Below are 22,715 nucleotides of genomic sequence, written 5' to 3'. Positions count from 1 at the left end.
CTGGAGAGGAGGCTCCGACGTCTCCTTCCTTCCTGGTTCCTGCAGCAGCTGCTGCCACTGCTCAGCTCCGTGAGGAGGGAGCGGGCCACTCGGAGACGGTGACTCAGAGGCAGAGCCGTGCGCGGGCCAAGGAGCACTGGCGTCCATGGACCCTGGGGTAAGGGGGCCACGTTGGCATCAGCTGACATCCCCCGGGCAGGCTTCCTCCCACCTGAAGCTGGCGGGTCTGCCCCTCCGGAGATGGGGGTGGGAATGGAAGTAGAAACGGGGCACTGACCTGGCTCACCTCGACCCTGCACCCCCTCAGGGCAGAGCCTCCGCCTCCACCCGCCTGCAGTGAGGGTCCGGGATCCTCCAGGGCCAGGAAAAGGGCACAGAGGTACCCAAACACTGGAAGAGTTTGGGAACTTTCAATGGCCAAGAAGCAGGAGTTTTGCCCCCCAACTCCCCGGGTCAGCGTCTTGCACTCTGGACCCCTCCGTCCCAGCCTCCCGGCCACCACAACCCCACTGCGTCCCTGCCCCTTCCTGGTCTCAGTTCCTCAGGTGCTTGCTGGCTCCATTGGAAGATCTGAGCTGTTTGCCCAGCCTCGGGCCAGCCTCGCCCCTCCAGTCCCCTCCCTGTCTCACACACACAGAGCCTCATGCATTATTGATCTCCCCGTGGAGCCAGGACGGCCAGGGCTGGTGCCAAGGGCGCCTGTGGGCACTGCTGCGGGACCTGTGTGGACCTTGGCATATTCTCGGCCACCTCTTCTCCTGCACACAGTGCCTCCATGGGCCCAGTCCCCTGCTCTCTCCGGGTGGGTGGTACTTCTCAGGAGCCCCAAGGACTGGGAGGATAAAGGGAGGCTTTGTGGGGGGTACTGAGGGTCTCAGGCAGGCATCCCAGGGTAAAGGCGCAGGGAACAATGGGGATGGGGGGTGCGGTCTCAGGCCTCAGTTTCCCCATGCAGAAGATAGAGGACCTGGAGACTGATTGGTAGGGAGTTGGGATGAAGGGGTTATGAGCGTTCTGCAGAGCGATCACGGCAGAGTGGTCTCCAACTGATGGTGGCAGCGGGGTGGAGCGATGTCCAGGGGTCCAGAAGTCCAGTCTCTGAGTTCCTCTGTCCTTTTTTAGAGCCTCTTTTTTCACTCCCATGACCCATCTCTGATCACCCCCAGGGAATCCTCCAGAGAAAGCACTGAGTGTTTCCTAGAGCCTGAGAGTGTGGGCCCAAGGTGGGGCTGGGCGGACTCTTGTGGTTTTCTCTCGGCACCCGCCTGCGGGCTGCGTGCTAGTTCAGCCCGTTCACCTCTCTGAGCAGTGGCCGCAGCCATGGGGTGTGGGCAGGGAAACCGGCCCAGGGTGGGGAAGCGACAGACTCAGAGAGGCCTGGCCGGTGAGTAGACATCCGTGAGCTCTTATCTCAGACATTGCGGGATGGGGTGGAGGCGGAGAAGGTGATAGCAAGGCCTGTGCTCATGGGGTCTCTCTCTTGCTTCAAGGGTCCACTCAGGACAAGGTGACATCCTTCTCCTTCCACCCCGCTCCACCTTCTCGGCAGGGAGCAGCCGCTCGCTTCTCCATGGACTTGCAAGAGAGGGTCCCTAACTCGTTGGCCGAGAGCGTTCAGTCTGCAAAGCCGAGCAGTGCCCAGCAGGTCTGCGGGTGGGAAGCAGGCAGTGGCGGTTGTGGGGGGTGGGGGTTGCGGATAGAGCTTGGCCCAAAAGTGGGGGGCAGATTTGGTCACCTTCCCAGCCACTGTCCTTCCTCTCTGTCCTGGACTGCAGGCCTCTGAGCTGTGGGAGGTGGTCGAGGAGCCTCGGAGCAGGCTGGGAGCAGAGGGTGTCATGCCGGAGAGGAAGGAAGGCCACCTGCTCAAGAAAAGGAAGTGGCCTCTGAAGGGCTGGCACAAGGTGGGGTGGGCAGGGTGAAGGGAGGGGCCAGATGCAGAGGCGGGCGGTGGGGGTGGGGGGGAGGTGGGGGAGGTTGCGTGTGCCCGCGCGTGCGGAAAAGTCCACGTGTGTGGTTGCTCTCTCCCCAAACCCTTTTCTCTCGGCCTCCTGGATTCTCGTTCCTTCTGGGCCACATCACAGAGATACTTTGTGCTCGAGGATGGGATCCTTCATTATGCAACCACGCAGCAAGACGTGAGTCAGGGCCTCTGCCGGGGGTCGGGGGATAAGTGTGGCCCCAGAATGCTCCAAATAGGCAGGGGACTTCTGGAGTCGACCAGAGCAGGGTCTGATCCCAGTTACACCACTTCTGGGTGTGGGGTCCTGGGCAAGTTCCTTCCCTGGGCCCCAACTCCCTCATCTCTAAGATGGAGAGAGTATGACCCCCTGTTTGTCAGGTTGTCCTCTTGGCGAAGGCCCTCGAAACACTCCCCCACACAAAAATTAGCATCCAGGAAGCGGGAGCTTTCTCATCCGTGCCCTCATCCCCTTCCTGTGCTGGGGACAGGAACCAAAGACCCGCGTGCTCAGGTTCTCCCTCCGAGAGGGTGTTTGCCTTCTCAGCCTTGCAGATTCCTGAGAGCAGTTTTCCTTGCTCCCTTACTCCCTGAAGTTCAGAATGGGACTTGACATAGTGGGGTTGTGTGCACATAGTTGTGTGCACAGGAGGATGACTGACAAGTCCCTGCCGATGCTGTGACTTGGGGACAAGGGTGAACCCACTGCCTGGCCCTTGAGCCTCAGGAAGATGGTGGCTCTCTGGTCCCCAGGGGCCTAAAAACAGTCCCATTTCCCCCCTGCCAACCCTCCACTCCAGATCACCAAGGGCAAGCTTCATGGCTCCATTGACGTCCGACTGTCTGTCATGTCCATCAACAAAAAGGCCCAGCGCATTGACCTTGACACTGAAGACAACATCTACCACCTCAAGGTGACATTCCTGGGAGCCAAGTAGTGGCTTGGGCCCCAGCCTAGCAGAGACACAGGGGCACTACTGGAGAGACGAGTGGGGGCAGAGGGTCTGTTCCTGAGGTTGACAGTAAGGGAGTAACCGTCTATGCAATGGCCAATGGCAAACCGCCTTCCTTCTTCAACCAAGGGGGAAGCTGTGCCCTGCCTCCCTGCAGGAAGCCTTTGCCCAAGCTGGGGACCAGAGGGGGAGACCACTTGCCTAGGGATCAGAGCCCTGACTTCCTGCCCCGGTGAAACAGTCCTTCCTTTCATGTTTCTGTCCCCGTCTCCACCCCCTCTGCAGATCAAATCCCAGGACCTGTTCCAGAGCTGGGTAGCACAGCTTCGTGCCCACCGCCTAGCCATGCCCCGAGGCTCGCTTCCCAGCACCACTCACCGGAAGGTAAGAAGGGCCCTGTGCAGGGGCAGGTGACAGAGGGATGGTGGCTTCAGGGAACCATGAGACCAAGGGAGGCGGGAACTGTCCCGCCTCACCCTTGACTCACCCCACAGGTTCCTGGTGCCCAGCTTCCAGCAGCTGGCAGCGCCTCGGCTCTACCTGGGGTTGGACCTCGGGAGAAGGTGTCTTCCTGGCTGAGGGACAGTGATGGGCTAGACCGCTGCTCTCATGGTGAGGAGCCCACGGCACTGTGCCTCTGTGGGCAGGGCCCGTGTTATTGGGTCTAGATGGCATCAGCAGTCACAGGAAGCAAGACTGTCCCCTGCCTCTGGGACCCTGGGCTGCTGGAGGAGACAGCCTTGGCCTCCAACTGACCGGGTCTACTTGGGCCTGCCCTGGGGAGCACCAGTCCTAGAGAGGAGGACAGGGCTGGTGCCCCGGGCACACCGACAGGACTCAGGGCCCAGACTCCCCAATAAGAAGATACAGAATGCCAGTCCAGGGAGGAATGGGGCGGGCCCTAGAGCCGGGTTCCTGGAGGGGGCACCTGTGATGCTGGCCCGGGAGAGGGAAGCACCAGCAAGTGGGGACAGAAAGGGTCAGTCTGTGCGGAAGCAGCAGAGTTAAGGTGTGTCATGGAGGCTGTGGGGGCTGGGATGCCAGCCCTCTCAGGAATCCAACGTGAGGCCTGGCCCCAGGCTGAGACGTGGCAGCTGCTCTGGGCTCCTGAGCCGAAGGTCCGGGGTCTGTGGCTGCTGGCTGAAGTGTTTGGAGGAGGACGGGAAGCGGAGGGACAGACTTTGGGGTACCTGGGAGAGGGACTTCCTCATTCCTTCTTCCCGCAGAGCTCTCAGAGTGTCAGGGGAAGCTCCAGGAACTACACAGACTCCTCCAGAGCCTGGAGTCCCTGCACCGGATCCCCTCAGCCCCTGTTATCCCCACGCACCAGGTGAGGCCAGTGGGGAGAAGCCCACGGGACTCCCACTGCTTCCCTGGGACAGAGCCCCAGGCCCCCTTACACATTGCACTTCCCTGGAGACCCACGCGTGTGCCTGGCTGGCTCCCCTCCCACGTCCAGGCCATCTCCGGGTCTCTCTCTGCCCCTTGGGGCTGAACCCTTCCTGCTGTACCCGCGCATCGCTAGGGAGTCTTTCTTCTTCCTCTACAATGTCAGATGTTTCTGGGCCCACCCTCTGGGCCCATCTGCCTCTTTCCTTGGCTTTTGTGGTTGCTGTCCTTCTCCCCACCCTGAGTGACACTCGCCCCCCACCTCCCCGCGGTCTTCCATGTGCCAGGCCTCAGGGACGACGGAGAGACCCAGGAAGGGGAAGCGGACCAGCCGCATGTGGTGTACACAGAGCTTTGCCAAGGATGACACGATTGGGCGGGTGAGGAAAGGTGTGGACCCCAAGCTGCCCGGTGGGAGGCCCCAAAAAGAGGCTGTCACCTTTGACCCCTGACCTTCACCTACAGGTTGGTCGTCTCCATGGCTCTGTTCCCAACCTGTCTCGCTACCTGGAGTCCCGGGACCCCTCAGGCCCCCGCGGGCTGCCCCCTCCCGACTACGCTCACTTGCAGCGGACTTTCTGGGCGCTGGCCCAGAAGGGTGAGTGCGTGGGGGCGGGGCAGCAGGGACCAAGCAGGTGGAGGGAGAGAAAGAGGAATCTGACGCCTGCCCCCTGTCCCCACAGTGCACAACTCCCTCAGCAGTGTCCTGGCCGCCCTCACCGCCGAGTGGGACCACCTGAGGGACCTGCACCAGGGTTCAGAGCTGTCACGGACAGGGGTGAGGCTCGGGGAACAGGGAGTCATGGGAGGAGAGGGCTGGAGGCTGAGGCCCGAAGGCCTGGGGCGAGAGCCGAGCTGGGTCTGGGGCGAGAGCGGTGGACAGAGGCAGTGTAGGCAGAGATCAGCGTGGTGGGCTGGGGAGGGCTCTGTCCTCCTGGCCCCTGGCCTCTCACCCTCTCCCTGCAGGTCTCTGAGGCCTCCGCTGGCCCGAGGCGCCTCCACTCACTCTCTGTCTCCTCGGACACCACTGCAGACTCCTTCAGCTCCCTCAACCCTGAGGAGGTAGGAGCCAGGCTGGCCTGTGGGGACCCTTTCTCCTGAACCTTCCTCCTCGGTAGAAGTGAAGGCACCCTTGGTCCTCAGACCCAAAACAGGGCCCAGGAGTCCTAACTCCAGCCCTTTCTTGTAACATTGGCAACAGCCTCATCATGGTCATTCCTGCCCGGCCAGTGTGTGCAGAGTGATTTTACCATTAATTCGGAGTCCTGTGAGGCCATGGTCCTTACCCTCAAGTTCATGGTGGAGGAAACGGGGACCCAAAGAATCTGATGGGGGACCAGGCTCCCACAATTGCAGCTTGAGGGTTGGCTGAGCTGGGACTTAGGCGTTCTGAGCACAGACTCTGGGGCCGGGCTCCATGGTTTCCATTTGGCTCCATTGCACGCCTCCTTTGTGACCCTGAGCCTCAGTGTCCTGACCTGTAAAGGGGGTGTGTGTGTCCTAATTGCACCTGCCGCATAGGGGGAGTGTCGGGATGGCTTGTGTTAATACTCACGTAAGCCCTGGAGCTGGGCTCAGAGTTGGTGCCCAGGCAGGGTGAGCGGTTGCAGGGAACCTGTGTCTTCTTGTTCCCAGTTCCTTCCATCACGCCTTCCTGTTCCACCATGTTTTCTCCCTCCCCGGGGAGCCCAGCCTGACATCTGTCCGTCCCACAGCAAGAAGCTCTGTACACGAAGGGGCGGGAGCTGACCCCCCAGCTGTCCCAGAGCAGCATCCTGTCCCTCGCCGATTCCCACACAGAGTTCTTTGATGCCTGTGAGGTTCTCCTCTCTGCCAGCTCTTCTGAAAATGAGGTAAGGTTGGGGAGGACCCTGGGGAAATTGGGATGGGGTACGGAGAGACTAGAATTTGTAGATTCCCAAATCCTTTCTAACGCCTCGACTGCTGTCTCTGGCAACACGTCCAGACCTGCTGGGTTTGTGTCCCTGCTCAGAAGTCTCTGCTGGGAATCGTTCCTCCAGTTCAATGTGCTTTATCCCCCTCGGTTCTCCAGCAAGATGACTGCCTCAGCCTCACCCCGCCATCTTCCTGCGAGCCTCTCAGCCCCAGTACTCCCCTGACCTCTGACCCCTGACCTCTGCCCCGGAGCCTGGATCTCAGCAATGCCGTGCTGCCCAGTCCCTGTGTGCCACCAAGTCCTTGAGCAGTGAGAGGGCCAGGCATCCCCCTCCCAAAGTGGCAGGGCACACTCCGTGAGGCCGGTCTTAGGGCTTAGACCGCCGTGCCCCCCCACCCCACCCAAATACATGTCTTCCCCTTCCCATCAACAGATGAGCTGGGCAGAGTCTTGCCAGGCCCTGGGTACTGCCCAGCTGCCCAGGGAGGCCGTCTGCCCAGCCTCTCATCTGTCCTGTCCCAGGGCTCAGAGGAGGAGGAGTCGTGTACCAGTGAAATCACCACCAGCTTGTCTGAGGAGGTGCTGGACCTCAGGGGAGCTGAGCGCCATCAGAAAGGTGCCCACTGGGTGTGTGGCCACGGAGGGGCTGGGGGAGGGGTAGAAATGGTGTTTGTCCACAGCCCAGGCCCCTGGGAGGCAGTCTCTCAGGGTGGTTGGTGGACTGACAGCTTGGGATGCTGACTCCAGAAGTGACCCCAGGAGATGAGGAAGGCTAAGCTGTGAGCTACAGAGTGTTCCCAGAGTGGCTCTGGGGGTGGGCCAGGCTCAAGCCTGGGGGCTAGCGTCCAGTGCAATCTTCTGAGAAGGTTCGCATAGGGCCTGATACACAGGTGGAAGCTACCACCTTGCCACTCTTTAGCAGTGTGGCTTTGGACATGACATTTTACTTCTTGGAGCCGGTTTCCTTATCTGTAAAATGGGTTGAATATAACCTGAAATCAGTTTCTTTGTTTATGGAGGGGAACTGAAGATAAGGGTGGGGGCTTCTAGGGTGCAGGGTTTCCAGTGGCGGGGACCGCCCCCTCAGAGTGATTCTCACCCCACTGCCCCCCTAATCCCCCAGAAACGTGTTTGCAATTGGCTCCCCACCTGCACTGCCCTGAGTCCAGAGAGGGGCTTGGGTGTGAGTCTATCTAGGAACCCCTCTGTGGAGGCGGGGGCGCCACCTCGGGCTGGCCTGTGTACCAGCTGGGTCTGGATGCCGTGCCCAGAGGGGGAGTGACGTGGCCTGGTGGGCCTCAGGGGCGTGTGTTCCAGGGAGAGCTGCAGGGCCCCCGCGTCGCCGCTGTCTGCCGGCAGCCAGCGGGCCAGGAACCGACGTGAGCCTGTGGAACATACTACGGAACAACATCGGCAAGGACCTGTCCAAGGTGTCCATGCCCGTGCAGCTCAACGAGCCGCTCAACACCCTGCAGCGGCTGTGTGAGGAGCTCGAGTACAGCAGCCTCCTGGACCGGGCCAGCCGCACGGCCGACCCCTGCGAGCGCATGGTACCCCAACATTTCCCGGCCCGGCTACTCCTCGCTGCTGGCCTTCCACCTCAGCCCCGGGTCCTCGCCTGCAGTGGGGTGGCAACCCCCCTCCCTGATCCTCCTCCCCCGACCCAGCCGGCTCTCCCCGCCCTCCCCCCTGCAGGTGTACATTGCGGCCTTCGCCGTGTCTGCCTACTCGTCCACGTACCACCGAGCAGGCTGTAAGCCCTTCAACCCCGTCCTGGGGGAGACCTATGAGTGCGAGCGGCCCGACCGGGGCTTCCGATTCATCAGTGAGCAGGTGTGGGCCTCGTAGGCTTTTAGGGCCGGGACCTGGGGGAGAGCATGGGGCAGCCAGCCTTATCCAGGGAGCTCTCTGCTGAGTGCGGGGACCTACTGGAAACAAGGAGTGGCTGTGCCAGGTTCCAGAGCTGGGACCCCAGAGGCTCTCCGGCCACTAGTCGGTTCCACCTGGGAAGGCAGGCTCTGGGGGCTAATGTGGCGGGCTAAGCCTTGAGGGAGGAATTGACAGGCACCAGGAGTATGGGGTGGGCGGGGCTTGGAGAACGGGATGCTCCAACGGGATGCTCCAGACCGTGTAAAGGGACAGAGGGAGCCTGGTTAGGAAGAGCAAGAGACACAGCTGGAAGCCAGCCAGGGCCAAACCCTGAGGAGCCCTGTAGGTGAAGTGGTTGTTTCCATATCCTGAAGGCGAAGGCGATGGGAGGGTTTTAGGGAGTAGAGTGACAGGCTCGGAATTGCACTCTGTAAAGAACATTCGTGGGAGGACGGGTGAGAGAAGGCTGTTAGAAGGCCATTGCGGTCAGCCCTGTGAGAGCTGCTGAGGACCTGCCCTTGGCCACCGGCTCGCGTGGACATTGGACTCAGCAGCTGTGTATGTGTGTGTGTGTGTGTGTGTGTGTGTGTGTTGCTCCTGACAGGACTCGGTGGTCAACAGAATGTTGTTATGCCTAAGGGATAGGGGAGGTGGTCGACGGTCGGGAGAAGTTGGGGTGGCCTGGAATTTCTGGTTTGGGGGATTCGGCAGGTGTGTGGCCATGCCAGTGAGCAGGATGGGAAGGGGGAGAGGAAGGTAACTGAATTAGGGAGACTCCTTGTCCACGTGGGCTTGACTTCCAGGGGGAGATGTCCAGGAGGCCCTGAGCCATGTGGGCACGGAGCTCCTCGAGCACAGGGTGGGGCGGACAGACCCAGGAATCCCCCGCTTAGAGGACGGGTGATGTCACGGGCTGCTCCAGGGGAGAGTCTGGAGAGGAGGATGGGCAGGGAAGGCAGAGGAGCTCTGAGGGGAAGGGGTGGGCAGATAGTCCACAGGACTTCCAGAAAGTGTCGTTGGTTTAACCAAGTGAGGGAGGTTTCAGAAGAAGGCTGAGGGCCGAGCCTGGATTACAGTGGGTGTGTAGTAAAAAGAAGTAAAACAGAGAAAAATGCTACTTAAAATAGAATTAAATGGGTCATCTGGCTGGCTCAGTCAGTAAAGCATGTGACTCTTGATCTCAGGGTTGTGAGTTCAAGTCCCATGTTGGGAGTGTAGAGCTTACTTTAAAAAATAAAATTAGGGGCACTTGGGTGGCTCAGTCAGTTAAGTGACTGACTCTTGATTTCAGCTCAGGTCATGATCTCAAGGTCATGAGATCGAGCCCTGTGTGGGGCTCTGTGCTAGGCAGGGAGACTGCTTGGGATTCTGTCCTCCCTCTGCCCCACCCCACTTGTGTGTGAGTTTAATCTATCTCTCTCTCTCAAAATAAATTAAATTAGATTAAATTAAAATAGAGAAAAATGCAAATTGTTTCCAAAAAATTTTACCTGGAGGGAAAGAAGAGGGAGAGTGGGTTTCAGCCAGAGGTAGGGGTGAAGTGGAAGCAGTTTTTTTGTTTGTTTAGATTTTAACTGTTTTTTTTTATTTTTTAATTTTTTTTTTAAATTTATTTGACAGAGAGAGATCACAAGCAGGCAGAGAGGCAGGCAGAGAGACAGGAGGAAGCAGGCTCCCTGCTGAGCAGAGAGCCCGATGCGGGACTCGATCCCAGGACTCCGAGATCATGACCTGAGCCGAAGGCAGCGGCTTAACCCACTGAGCCACCCAGGCGCCCCTAACTGTTTTTTTTTTAAAGGTTGTATTTATTTATCTGACAGACACAAGTAGGCAGAGAGGCAGGCAGAGAGAGAGGAGGAAGCAGGCTCCCCGCCGAGCAGAGAGCCCGATGTGGGGCTCGATCCCAGGACTCGGATCATGACCTGAGCCGAAGGCAGAGGCTTTAACCCACTGAGCCACCCAGGTGCCCCTGTTTTTTTTTTTTTTTTAAATGACTTTATTTATTTATTTGAGACAGAGAAAGAGAGAGAGAGAGGACTAGCAGGGGGAGGAGCAGAGGGAGGGAGAAGCAGGCTCCCCACTGAGAAGGGAGCCCAACTTGGGGCTCGGTCCCAGGACCTCAAGATCATGACCTGAGCTGATGGCAGACGCTTAACTGACTGAGCCACACAGGCACCTTTAAGTGTTTTTGAAAACAGAGTGAAAAGTTCACGCAGTCCTAAAGTACGGTAGAAAATGATCCCTGGCTCGCCCTTGTGAGGGAACCAGTGCTCCTAGTGTTGGTTTTGTGCATGTTTGGACAAAGGTGTGTGTGTCCAGAAAAGAAAGATTTACTCTTTTTTTTTTAACTCTTTTTTTTTTTAAGATTTTATTTATGTATTTTAGAGACAGAGAGAGTAAAGGGCAGGGGGGAGGAGCAGAGGGACAAGTAGAGTGCGCTGAGTGAAGAGCCAGCCGCGGGGCTCGATCTCAGGACCCCGAGATCATGACCTGAGCCGAAACTAAGAGTGAGATGCTCTTAGTCGGCTGAGCCACCCAGGTGCTCCAAGGTGGAAGAAACAGAAGATATTTCTACTCAGAGAGAAAGAGAAATGGAGAGGGAGGGCTGCAGGGCAGGGGGGATGGGGAGGGAGGAGCCTGCAGGAAGTGGTAGGAGGGGCTGGGCCTGGCAGTGGGTTTCAGGGGAGTGGGATCAGGGTGGGAGCTGTAAGTTGGTGGAAGGAGTTGCCCTCTCTGCTTTCCCTCTGATTGTGGGGGGTTCGTGTGGTATGAAAGGGATGGTTTGGGTGTCGGTCCTCAAGTTCCCAGTGTGTTGTTCCCAGTGCTGTGTGTGCCCTGCGGCCCGGTGGCTGTGTCTGAAGAGCAGGGAGCCAGGGCTGGGCACGGAGGAGGCTGACTAATGCTAGGTGTTGCGGTGGGTGGTGGCGGCGAGTTGTCCAGGGTGCTGGGTGACAGGGTACAGGCGACGGAGCGAGCTCAGCCAGGTTGGAAGGAGGTGAAGCCAGGGCTGACAGGCCACTAGGAGCCAGAGCAGCCGGGCATTTTGGCAGGGGCCATGGGCCACAGGGAATGGGGAGATAGACCAGGCTGTGGGCTGTGGGATACCCGAGTTCAAATTCCAGATATGGAGCTGTTCCAAGGAGATCAAGGCCAGGTTTTTCCAGAGCTGTGGTGTGGAGGCTGAGAAAGAAGACAATGTGGGGAGAGAGGGTCCTCGGGAGGGCTGGCTTCCAGGCAGAGCACTGGAGGAGGCCCCAGTGTCACTGCTAGAGGACCTTGTCAGCTGGAACAGGGCTTTTGGGGCTCTCGGGGGAGTGAATGAGAAGGGGGAATGTGAAGCCCCATGGGAGAAGAGAGGACGACAGAATTTGGGTGGTGGCCAAAGACGACAGAGACAAGAGACCTGGAACTAACTGGTCTTCTGGGTTGAAGGGGAACTAGGAGTGGGGGGGTTAGAGATTTCAGGAAGCCATGGGGTCACCAGTGGACCCCATGGTCCTCAGGGTCAGTGTCAAAGACCTTCTTTGCCCCCCAAGGTCTCCCACCACCCCCCCATCTCGGCATGCCATGCAGAGTCTGAGAACTTCGTCTTCTGGCAAGGTGAGGAGTGGGGGGCATGGTGGGGTGGATGTGGGGGTGAAGGACATGTGGCAGGGGGTGGGCTCTGGAACTCTCTGGTCTCATTTCTCCCTCTCTCCCAATCCACCTCTAGACATGAAGTGGAAGAACAAGTTCTGGGGCAAATCCTTGGAGATTGTGCCTGTGGGGACGGTCAACGTCAGCCTCCCCAGGTGGGTGTTCATAAGTGCTCAGCAGCCTAGGCCCAGCCCACAGGTATTCCTCTGGGCTGGCGTGGCAAGGTGGTAGGGACAGGATAAAAAGGTCTGGCCTGAAGCTGCTTGAGATGAGGCAGAGTCTACATTTTACACCTGCATTTACAGTGCTGTGCATGAAGAAAGGTGAAAAATCTTAGAATAGTAGAGCTGGAAGGGCTCATCAAGGTCATCTGATGCAGTGGCTTTCACACTTTTTTGACCATGACTCACAGTAAGAAACGTATTTGAGACTTCAAGCCAATGCACGGACACACCCAGACACCCCCATCCCCGAAACCTAAACGGACCTCAAGACCAATCACAACCACATTTGAAACACCCTCATTAGCTTGTTTTATTTTATATATATTTTAAAAAGGTTTTATTTATCACACACACACACACACACACACACACACACACACACACAAGTACAAGCAGGGGGAGCAGCAGAGGGAGAGAGAAAAGCAGGCTCCCTGCTGAGCAGGGAGCCCAATGTGGGGCTCCATCCCAGGACCCTTGGGATCGTGACCTGAGCTGAAGGCAGACGCTCAACCGACGGAGCCACCCAGGCATCCCTCATGCCATTTTAGAAGTGGGGGCCACAGCCAGAGAAGAAGGGAGCTTAGCCTGTGTGGCCTAGGTGTTAGCTAGAGGCCAGTGCACAGGCGAGAAACCCCTGACCTTCAGAGTCCAAAGTCCTGGCTGGGAGTCTTGGTTCTGCCACTTAATAATTAATGCAAGCAGTGAAGAGACTTGATGCCCCAGAGCCTCGAGTCTGCTCTTCTATAAAGTAAGGGTAGTGAGCAGTACCCAGTGGCCGTGGGGAGTGGCCTGGGGATTATATGTGAACATTGCTACCCGGGTCCCTGGCTCCCAAGGGCAGGGACCCCGTCTATGTATTTATTCCCGTGACTTCGGTCCTCAGGCACTTTATCAAATGAGCCGGAGACATGTTGGCTCAAAATTTTCTGCGAAGGCTGCTCTGCTTGATAAATCCGTCAATCCCTCACAGCCGAGGCCGAACCAGCACCCCACACTCCCTCCACAGACCCCCTGTGCCCCGCTCCCTGGCTCAGGGGGGTATTTGCACCGGGCCGGTCAGCTGCCCTCCCCTGCTCTGTCTCTCTCAGGTTCGGGGACCACTTCGAGTGGAACAAGGTGACGTCCTGCATTCACAACATCCTGAGCGGCCAGCGCTGGATCGAGCACTACGGGGAGGTGCTCATCAGGAACACACAGGACAGCTCCTGTCACTGCAAGATCACCTTCTGCAAGGTGGGCGCGCCACCCCGGCCCTGCCTGCCTGCCCCCAGCGGCTCCGCTCCCCCCACCAAGGGGAGGGGCATGCCCCTGAGTGCCGGTCCCCCCCACCCCACCCCCCACCCCAGGCCAAGTACTGGAGCTCCAACGTCCACGAGGTGCAGGGTGCCGTGTTCAGCCGGAGCGGCCGTGTCCTCCACCGACTCTCCGGGAAGTGGCACGAGGGGCTCTACCGGGGGACCCTGCCCGGCGGTCAGTGCATCTGGAAACCCAGTAAGTGGGGAGGTCGCGGAGGGATGGGCGGGGGTGAGGGCGGCTCTGGCACCCTCCGCCAGCCCCAGCCCCTTGCCTTCCCCCCACCCCAGACTCGATGCCCCCAGACCATGAGCGAAACTTCGGCTTCACTCAGTTCGCCTTGGAGCTGAATGAGCTGACGGCAGAGCTGAAGCGGTCACTGCCTTCCACCGACACGCGGCTCCGGCCGGACCAGAGGTCAGTGTCCGCCGGGCCCCACCCTAGAACTGCTGGGCTTCTCACTGCCCAACGGTGGTTTCCACCAGAGAGGGCCTGCCCTCCCCTCTTGGAGTTGCCTCAAGGAGATGGGTCCCTTGTGGGGGCAGAGCTGGGCATGGCATAGAGGGCTTGGGTCTGGAGGGGGCAGCTCCACTGACTGCCGTCTGGAAGCTCAGGTACCTGGAGGAGGGGAACATACAGGCCGCTGAGGCCCAGAAGAGAAGGATCGAGCAGCTTCAGCGGGACAGGCGCAGAGTGATGGAGGAGAACAATATCGTCCACCAGGCTCGCTTCTTCAGGTAGCTCTGCCCTCTCCCAGGGTCTCTGCCCTCCAGGCACCCCTCTGCCTCCCTTAGCGCCTTCTTGCTCTGAGCGGGGGGCCGGCTGTGGGAGGCAGCATCCGGGAACCCCGGCCTTGATTCTGGCTGTTCTGCCCTCTCCTTCCCACAGGCGGCAGACGGACAGCAGTGGGAAGGAGTGGTGGGTGACTAACAACACATACTGGAGGCTTCGGGCCGAGCCAGGCTACGGGAACCTGGATGGGGCTGTGCTCTGGTAGCCCCGGATCTCAGGGGCGGGAGGCTCGGATTCCTCCCTCCTGCCTCTGCCCCCCATGGACACACAGGGCAGGCCAGGTTCCCCCGCTCACTGCCCTGGAGACCAAAGGGGCAGCTCTGGCTCTGGCTCCGTCCCCTCTGCCGGCCAGAGGGGCTGCATCTCAGCCCATTGCCCACCCCCTGTTTGGGCTGGGAAGCAGGATCTGTGCTTCCCCAGTCTCGTTGCCCTGGACAACCAGCATGTAAACCCCTTCTTGCTCCATCATTTCCCCTTTTGTCCCCCTTGAGGTCCTTGGGGGAGACTCCAGGCTCTCCAGGATCTGTTCCCCATTTAGTGCCTTCCTAGGACACAGGGGACCCCTTAACGCTCCCCAGGCTTCCTATGCCCAGGGCTCTGGCCCCAGCTGTGCGGTTGGACTGAGTGAAGGAGAAGAGACGGTGTTTTCTTCCTCCCCCGTCCCCCCCATGCTGCTCTCCAGCATCTTCTGCCCCATGCCCTGGCCCGGTGGGGCTCCCTTTGCTTGGCCCTTGACAATCTCTCCTGTCCTCCTGGATCCCCCTTCCCCCAAACTGCTAAATGCCTGTGGCTTCTAGCTCCTTCGGCCTTGTCTTCAAGCGGTTTCCTTCCGTCACAGCTCAGCAGGTCCCTCCCAGAGGGGAGGAGGCCTGTCCCAGAGGCAGGGAGCCCACGGAGCAGGCAGGGCGCCTGGCCTCAGAACCCCCGAGAGAGTGTGAGTTTGTGTGGGAGTGTGTGCATGTGTGCGTGTGTCCGCGTACTGCTTGCAGGCGAGCAGGGTCCCCCAAGCAGCCTGGACAGCCCGTGCCGGGTGTCCACCCCTCCTGCTGCTCATTTCCGCACGGGCTGCTTCTGAGAAAGGTGAATCACAGTGACATTCCAGCTCCAATAAAGACTGTCCCAAAGTTTGGCCTGAGACCATTCATTTGAAAACGCATAACCTTGGGGTGCCTGGGTGGCTCAGTGGGTTGAGTGACTGACTCTTGATTTTGGCTCAGGTCATGATCTCCGGGTGGTGAGATCGAGCCCCATGTCGAGCTCACAATCTCCAGATCATGAGATTGAGCCCCACGTTGATCTCCATGCTGGGCATGGTGCCTATTTGGGATTCTCTCTCCCTCTTCCCCTGCCTCTGCCCCTCCCCTACCCACCAAATATGTACATACATAATACATATATACATACACATATGCTGGAGCTCCGTGAAGTCCCACAGCTACCCACTTGCCTGGACTAAACATCCCATGTCTTCTCTCTTGCTTAGTCCTCACATCCTATCCATTCTGTCTCAGATTTCTCAGCTCTGGCTCCTTCTCTGGATTGTCCCTGGTTTAGGCTGGGCCTTTAGCAACGCTTGCCTGGATTATCGCCTTGAGGCCCCCTGGGGCACTTCTGTTCTGATGCTGACTTTTAGGGTGATATGTTAAAAGAGGAGGGGGACTGTTTCAAATAACGTCCATTGCTTCTGAGTACCTAAAGGAAAACCTACACTCTTCAACCAGGCTGAAAACTGCGCAGACCCCGTCCCCCTCTGGCATAGAGGGCTGATCCCCACGCCCGGCATCCGTGGTCAGGTCTCCTCCCACCCCAGACTGATGAGTGTCCAAGGAGAGGCGGGAGTGGGGCACAGGGTTAGAAAGGACCAGAGAACACGTTCTGCTCCCCACCTACCCTCCAAACCAAAGGTGAGTCCAAATCCCAGCTGTTGCCACAGCTGTGTGGTCTCAGTCACGTGATTTCCCTTCAGTTCATTTGGCTTCTCTTATGTCAGAGGAGCATGTACGGGAAGTGGCCCAAGCTCCCGATATCATCAGCTGTCCCTTAGCCCCTCACCCTGTCCCGCTAAAACGACAGGCCCCCAGGCCCTGCTCTGGTTTGATGGATGTGCCCAGAGCAAGTCACACTTTTCTCTGGGTGGGGGTGTGTGGCAGGAACAGGGGGGACCCCTGAACTATGGCAGCCCTTCCAACCCTACTCCTTTTCTCCCCTCCCCCCATTTCCAGTTTATTTCTGGAGGGTTTGAAAGTTGAAACAAATACACTCATCCTGACACCACGTACCAGAGAGAACCTCAACCCGTTCCAAAAAAAAGCCAATGCAGGCACACACTGAGGTTTCTTAAAATACACAGTCCGCTGCCCTCCTCCCCACCCTTTCCACTCTGGGCAACACAGCACCTGACCGGCCAGCGCACGTTCCACTTGCACATATTTTAAGAACTAGAGTTTCCAACAGACCAAATTCCAGAGTTATTTTTCAACTTCTTTGCCCGCGGAAATCGGGCCCTCTGTGGCCTGACCAGCATCCTCCCCTATCCTCAGGTGCCAACTCACTGGCAGGAAGACAGTCAGATCGGTTTTGCTCCCTTCCCTGCCGAGGACTGTCGTCTTCTTAGAAACCCCCTCCCTGGGGCGCCTGGGTGGCTCAGGTCATGATCTCAGGGTCCTGGGATCGAGCCCCGCATCGGGCTCTCTGCTCAGCAAGAAGCCTTCTTCCTCCACTCTCTCTCTCTATGCCTACTTGTGATCTCTGTCTGTCAAATAAATAAATAAAATCTTAAAAAAAAAAAAAAAAGAAAGAAACCCCCTCCCTCTGGCCCAGATTTGGTAGGTCCCCACTGACAGGGCGCTCGGGCCAGACTGAGGGGAGTCTGAAGCTCGGGCCCTCGGCTGTGCTCTGTGGACAGTCTGTGCAGGGCCCACAGCAGCTGTGGGTACAGAGGACAGTGGCCGCCTTTCAGCCTCCGGGAAGACAGGTGTGGGGGTGCTCCGGTCTGGTCTGAGGAGGGAATGGTGGACCCCATTCTCAAGCGTATTTCAGTCTTGTCTGGTGACACATGGGAGCACGGCTCACCACGGGGCTTGGGGCAGCCCCCCACAGACCTGGACCTCAGCCTTGGTTGGAGGATATGGTGGTCCTTAGGCAAAGGGGAGGAGATGGTGCTGCATCTCAGCTTGGGAAAGGTGAGAGGCAGAATGTACCTGGTCTGTAAAGCCAGGGACCTACCTCCCTGGGGGAGTAAGGGTCAGAGCTTGAGAAGCTGAGAAACACTGGGGCCCAGCAAGGTGGCAGAGGGAGAGGGAGGCGGACAGGAGGCGGTCAGTCCTCACCTCACCCACTTTGGGCCCTCCGACCCCAACCTCTCCATCCAGAGAGAGGAAAAAATGGTCTTTTTAAATTTAGCTATTGAAGAGCTGATGGCGACACCTGGATTGCCAGGGGCAAAAAGGCCAAGAACACTTATAACCTCCAAATTTCCCGGATCTTCTGAATAAAGGGTGGTTTGGGGGTGTGGGCATATGTGTTTATAATAAACCAGAGAAGTGGAAGACTGCTGAGCCAGCCAGGGAGCTAGGTGTCAAAGATAAGCACAGCCAGACATTAAAGGGGTGAAAACAGATTTTATTCAGTAACCACTGACAGTGGGGGGAAGAGCTGAGCTTCTTTCGACCTGCGCAGAGGTGACTGGGTTTTTAGAGGGAGGAGGGAGGGGCGAGCAGTGGGGCGGGGGGGGGGGGGGGGGGTCCAGTAGTCAGAGAAGTGCAAAATGAAAGGATTGGCCAGGATAAATGCAATTAGGCCAGGCTTGCCTGCTAGCTGGCGATGATCAAAGTCCAGATTCTATCCTCCCACAGAGACCCGGAGACAGGCCCTGTCCTTCCCGACGATCACATTTCAAAGGAATGGCTTTCAGGTCCTTGAGAAAGACACTCCTGCATTGCAGGAGATACAGGTATACCTCAAGGGGACAAAGGAAGGAGTCATAATTGTAAGCCCTTTTAGGGAAATGCTCTAAGAAAGGCAAATTGGGGGCCTATCAGCAGGTGTTTGCCAGAGCAAACACTGAATTCTTCGGACAGGCACTTTAAAGAGGGGCTGGGGTCATCCTAGGGACATTTGAGGGACACGGCCCTATGCTTCTAGAAGCTGTGCTAGAGTTTGGTGCATGGGGCTCAATGCATTTATTAAATGCTGGGTTCTGTTGTTCTCATGGACACCTCACATCCCCTCCTTGAGATCAGGGTGAGGGCCTGGTCCCCCTGAAGCCGGAGTGGGTGTTCACTGCGGAAGGAAGCCAACAGGCCAGCACCCACCTCCCTGCTTCGCCTGAGGGCATGTCTGAGATGGATGGCGTGGGATCTCCCTCCCCAACACTGTGCAGCAGAAGAAAGGCAAGCCATGGGAGCAGTGGTGGGCACCCACAGCTCCTGACCAACGCCATGGTACAAAATCCTCAGTGTTGGGGCATCTGGGTGGCTCAGTCATTAAGCGTCCGCCTTCAGCTCAGGTCATGATCCCAGATCCTGGAATCGAGCCCCACATTGGGCTCCCTGCTCGGCAGGAAGACCGCTTCTCCCTCTCCCACTCACCTTGCCTGTGTTTCCTCCTTCACTGTGTCTCTCTCTGTCGAAAAAATAAATAAAATCTTTTTTTAAAATCCTCAGTGTAAAGAAAGGACTCCCTCCTTACACACTAGGGAGCTGGAAGCATCTTCAGCAACCACAGGTAAGTCCCAACCATCGTCACTTTGTCCCATGATACCAGGACCCTGAGGATGCTGGGTCCTCCTGGTTCCTAATATGAGGGGTCTCTCAAAATGCTGGATGGGTCGGGTCATGGGAAAGGTTAGATGGAAGAGGAAATCAGAAGGTCAGGCAGGAGCAGGAAAGGGAGGGAATGGGGCTGAGAGTTGGCTTCTGTTAGCCCAGGACCAAGATGGTGAAATTCTTCAAGCATCCTCAAGAGGGCGCCTGGGTCTCTTGAAAGGACCAATTCAGGCACAACCTGAGCTCACCCCGCAGAAGGCTTTACCCACTGTCCGCTCAGAGCATAGGCCCCCCCCAAGAATCTGGCAGTGGCCGGGGGCGCGGGTCAGCAGTGATAAATGACAGTCTAGACGCCGTCCTGCCCACATTCCCGCAGACTGCCGGTGCACTCTATCACTGGCCTCCTAGGCTTTTCGGAGAACACAGAGTCAGGAAACCCCTTCTTTAGGAGACCCAGGTGTCCCCAACCACTCCTAGCAACTGCCCAGGTGGGCTGGGGGGAGCGGTCAGCCCCCTTTGCTTCCTCCCTGCCAGGTAACTGCTGGCGGAGGACAGCTGGTGCAGGACATCCCCCCCCCCACATAGCCAGGAGAAGCAAATTTTCCCCTGGGTCTCTACTAACACCCGTCCTGCTTCTGCAGCCCCCAGAACTATCACACACTGGAACGGGAACCATGACTGTACTTCACGGGACTAGGATCTGAGGGGCTGAGGGAATGAGCTATGGACCCTTCACAGATAACATTCTGGGTACCTGGGACTCTAGAATTCCTAATCAGCTTCTAGATCTTTCCCAGGGACACCCTGTCAAGGATGGACTGCGCCCACCACTGTGTTTACCCCCTTCTAATGCATGACAGATGTGGGGGTCAGCCATTAGCCAAGAGCCCGTTCTTCCTACACTGGCGAGGAGCTCAAGGGAGTGTGAGAATCCTAAATTCCAACTAGCCTTTCCCGGTCATAATGAAGTTATATTCTGTGAAGGCTGGAAGACAAAACATATTTTAAGCTGTTAGATCTGCTTGTCATCTTTAAGTATTTAGTATACGATTTACGGGCCCATGTTCTACTCCCGTCCTGGGCGATCCAAATGTTAAGGACAGGCCTGCGTAGTGCTCCTGAAGGGTATGGCAGGGAGAGTCCTCTTGTGGCCTCCTGGGAGGGATTAGATTTGGGATGAGATTGGGGACAAGAAGGAAGCTGGGCCAGGGCCAGCTTGTCTGGTGTGGGAAGGTGACTCACCAAGGATCCCTGGGGAGAGCTAGCGAAGGCAGGAGGTGGGGAAGACAGGTATCATTGGTCCTGTCTCCCTTCTCTGTCCTTCAGCATGGCATTCAGGCACAGGGTAGGCTCTCTCCTCCTAGCTGGGCCACCAGAGGCCACCACACTTCCCTTCTGCCACCTGCCAGGCAGGGTGGGCAGGGAAGAGCACTGGACTAAGAGCCAGGAGACCTGAGTTCAGGGCCTGGCTCTGCAGTTTCTTCCCTTCCAGTTTCCCCTTTGCAGAGTGAGCATCATAACAACAGCCCAGCTCCTTCTTGGGTTTTTCTCTCCTTCATCAAAGGAGACTGTGGGACTCAGCCTTGTCCCAGCAATGGAGCACCAGGCAACTGTGGCTTGTGTCACCATTGGCTCTGGGGCCCCCACTCCCAGAGCCCCACCCCCACCCCCTTGCAGCAGTAGGTGCTCCCTGAGAGAGGGGAGCAGAGTTCAGAGTGGGGGTGTGAAGATGCCAGTTGCTGCCCTAAGTTTCCCAATACTTTTGCCAAGAAAAATGCAAAGCATCTCCTCCAAATGGTGAGGGGGTTCACACATTGGTCAAGGGAGAGGGGGCAAACCCCCCCAACTCTGGGGTGCCCTCACTGTCAGTCTCTGAGATAGAAGGCAGCATCCTTTTGTCCGTGAGCGGACGGATCCTTTCTCCAGTTAGGGAGCCCCCAGGGCCGTGGGAACTGCAATCCCCCCACCTCACACGACCCGGGGAAACCTGGTCCAAACCCGCCAGACAGTTCTCAAGGCTGGGAAGTCCGGGCGGACAAAGGGGAAGGTCGAGGGGGCAGAAATGGGCAGGTGCTCCCGGGCATCCCTTTGAGCGCGCGCGCTGGCACGGACACCGGATGGCCGCGGCCGGCGGGTGGCCGGGGCGCGTGCTGGCCGTCGGCGTCGCGGGAGCCCGGGGGAACCAGAGCCGCGTCGCCCAGCCCGGCGATCGGCTGCAGCCGGCACGGTGGCCGCGGGGCGGAGCCCGAGGACCAGAGACGCCCGGGCGCCTGGCCTCAGCAGCCCGGAAGGAGCGGGCGCGCCGCGTCCTCGGTCGCCTCTGGCCGCAGCGCCGCAGGCGCCCCGGTTGCCCCAGAGCCGGGCTGCAGGGCTGCGAGCCTGCGGCGCTCGGGACCCGCGGGGTGGCGGGGCGGCCGTCCTCGGACCCCGTGGCCCTCGGCGGGGAAGCCCGACTGCGACGCGTGACGGAGGGCGCGGGGAGCCCCGACTCCCGGACGGGACCGAGGGGGCCGGAAGCTCCGCGCACACGAAAGCGGGTCCCCTCCCCGACACGGGCACACGGGGACCGCGTCCCCCAGGCGGCACGCCGGGCAGAGAGAGCTGGCACTGTAATCCTGGACGGCCTCCCTGGGCACAAAACCCTCTACTCCTCGCCCCCTCCTCCATCTCAGTGGGTTTGGGGTGTGTCAGGGGATGACTCTCTGAAGAAGAGTGTCCTGGCTCTGGGGAGGATGGAAAAGGGGGGAGCATGGGGCCGAAGAGCTACAAAGGGTGAGAAAAAGAGGTCTGGAGGCGGGATGTCTGAAGGCAGAATAATTTAGGGCCCCGTGTCTGGAAAGGAGGTTGTGACCAAGTTCTTTTTCTAGGTTGCCGGTTTCACTTTGTAGTTCTTTTCTCTTCTTTTCTTTTTTCTTTCCTTTCTCTTCTCTTTTTTTCTTTTGACTATTACAAAAGTTTATTTAAACAAAAACGTTCCGTAGAAAATGCACATGACCTGATTTGTATGTTGTAGTGAAACAGGTGTTATGGAGAGGGGACATGTGGAAGGAGTTGGTTTTTCCTCTGAATACACTCATGGTTTACGTTCCCTTCAAAGCTTGTAACATGATAAGACTATTTCTTTGTATTCCCACCATTCAAATATTATTCTGCTGCTCGCTAGCTCCCATCTCCCCACACTCATCTGACACAGGATTCATAAAGGTATCAAACCCCCAACACCATTCAATGTCCATGATAATTTCTTGTCCATAAATGTTTTCAACTCGGGAAGGGGAGCTTGGTTCATGGTGTTTATTTGGGAGCCCAAAGATGTCGCCAAACGGAATTCATGGCGTCCCTCCTGGTCTCCTTGTATTTCTTAAAAGGACTGCATAGGGGTTCCTGGGTGGTGCCCAGTGGGTTAAGTATCTGACTCTTGATTTCCGTGGAGGTCATGATCTCAGGGAGCTGGGGCTGGGTTCGGAGGGGGGCTTCACCCTGAGCAGGGAATCTGCTTGAGATTCTCTCTTTCCCTCTGCCCCTCCCCCTGCCCCCACTCCCACGTTATATATAGATAGGTAGATAAATAAATAAATAAAATCTTTTAAAAAACCTGACAACATAGCACGAGTTTTTTTGTTTTACCATTTCTCATCCCTGTTAAAAATAATGCATGGTCATTGTCGGACAATTAGAAAATAATGAAAAAGAGAAAAGCAAAAATACAAATAGCTCACCATCTCATATCCCAGGGACTATCTTTCTTTCTTTCTCTCTCTTTTTTTAAAAGATTTTATTTATTTATTTGACAGAGAGAGAGAGAGAGAGAGAGCACACCAGCACAATCGGGGGAAGGAGCAGAGGAAGAAAGAGAAGCAGACTCCCCACTGAGCGGAAGCCCACTGTGTTGGCCCCATCCCATGACCCCAGGATCATGATCCCAGCCAAAGGCAGACC

General features: G+C 57.7%; 1 protein-coding gene and 1 pseudogene across 2 annotated transcripts; one reads left to right on the top strand and one right to left on the bottom strand.

The window, feature by feature from the left end:
• OSBPL7 (oxysterol binding protein like 7) lies at window positions 1-15,140 on the top strand. Of its 2 annotated transcripts, XM_047708405.1 has the most exons (23): window positions 1-157; window positions 1,491-1,645; window positions 1,776-1,901; window positions 2,082-2,135; window positions 2,758-2,871; window positions 3,196-3,294; window positions 3,405-3,522; window positions 4,137-4,240; window positions 4,587-4,679; window positions 4,765-4,897; window positions 4,983-5,077; window positions 5,266-5,361; window positions 6,015-6,152; window positions 6,719-6,812; window positions 7,499-7,746; window positions 7,892-8,029; window positions 11,602-11,665; window positions 11,778-11,856; window positions 13,014-13,158; window positions 13,272-13,416; window positions 13,509-13,635; window positions 13,833-13,955; window positions 14,107-15,140. In XM_047708405.1, exons 2-23 carry the CDS (start codon window positions 1,571-1,573, stop codon window positions 14,213-14,215), a joined length of 2,517 nt encoding a protein of 838 aa, XP_047564361.1. In that variant the 5' UTR covers window positions 1-157; window positions 1,491-1,570; the 3' UTR covers window positions 14,216-15,140. The 2 variants fall into 2 exon arrangements, 1 of the variants encoding a protein (XP_047564361.1); XR_007123511.1 differs by lacking the exon at window positions 14,107-15,140 and having other exon boundaries at window positions 13,553-13,635.
• A 6,716-nt stretch (window positions 15,141-21,856) lies between these two features.
• Window positions 21,857-22,065, bottom strand: LOC125086678 (small nuclear ribonucleoprotein G-like; annotated as a pseudogene).
• Between the last annotated feature and the right edge of the window lie 650 nt (window positions 22,066-22,715).

This window comes from Lutra lutra, chromosome 16, assembly GCF_902655055.1.
Source record: "Lutra lutra chromosome 16, mLutLut1.2, whole genome shotgun sequence".
Lineage (NCBI taxonomy): Eukaryota > Metazoa > Chordata > Mammalia > Carnivora > Mustelidae > Lutra > Lutra lutra.
The sequence above is the reverse complement of the archived record's forward strand: the minus strand, read 5'-3'. Positions and strand labels throughout refer to the sequence as shown.

What these genes read in the sequence shown, in the direction of transcription:
- OSBPL7 (XM_047708405.1), top strand. Translation starts at nt 1,571, where the DNA reads ATGGACTTGCAAGAGAGGGTCCCTAACTCGTTGGCCGAGAGCGTTCAG. An exon ending in GCTCCCTCAACCCTGAGGAG is followed by an intron (nt 5,362 to 6,014) that starts GTAGGAGCCAGG and finishes TCCGTCCCACAG; the next exon opens with CAAGAAGCTCTGTACACGAA. An exon ending in CACCAGGCTCGCTTCTTCAG is followed by an intron (nt 13,956 to 14,106) that starts GTAGCTCTGCCC and finishes TCCTTCCCACAG; the next exon opens with GCGGCAGACGGACAGCAGTG.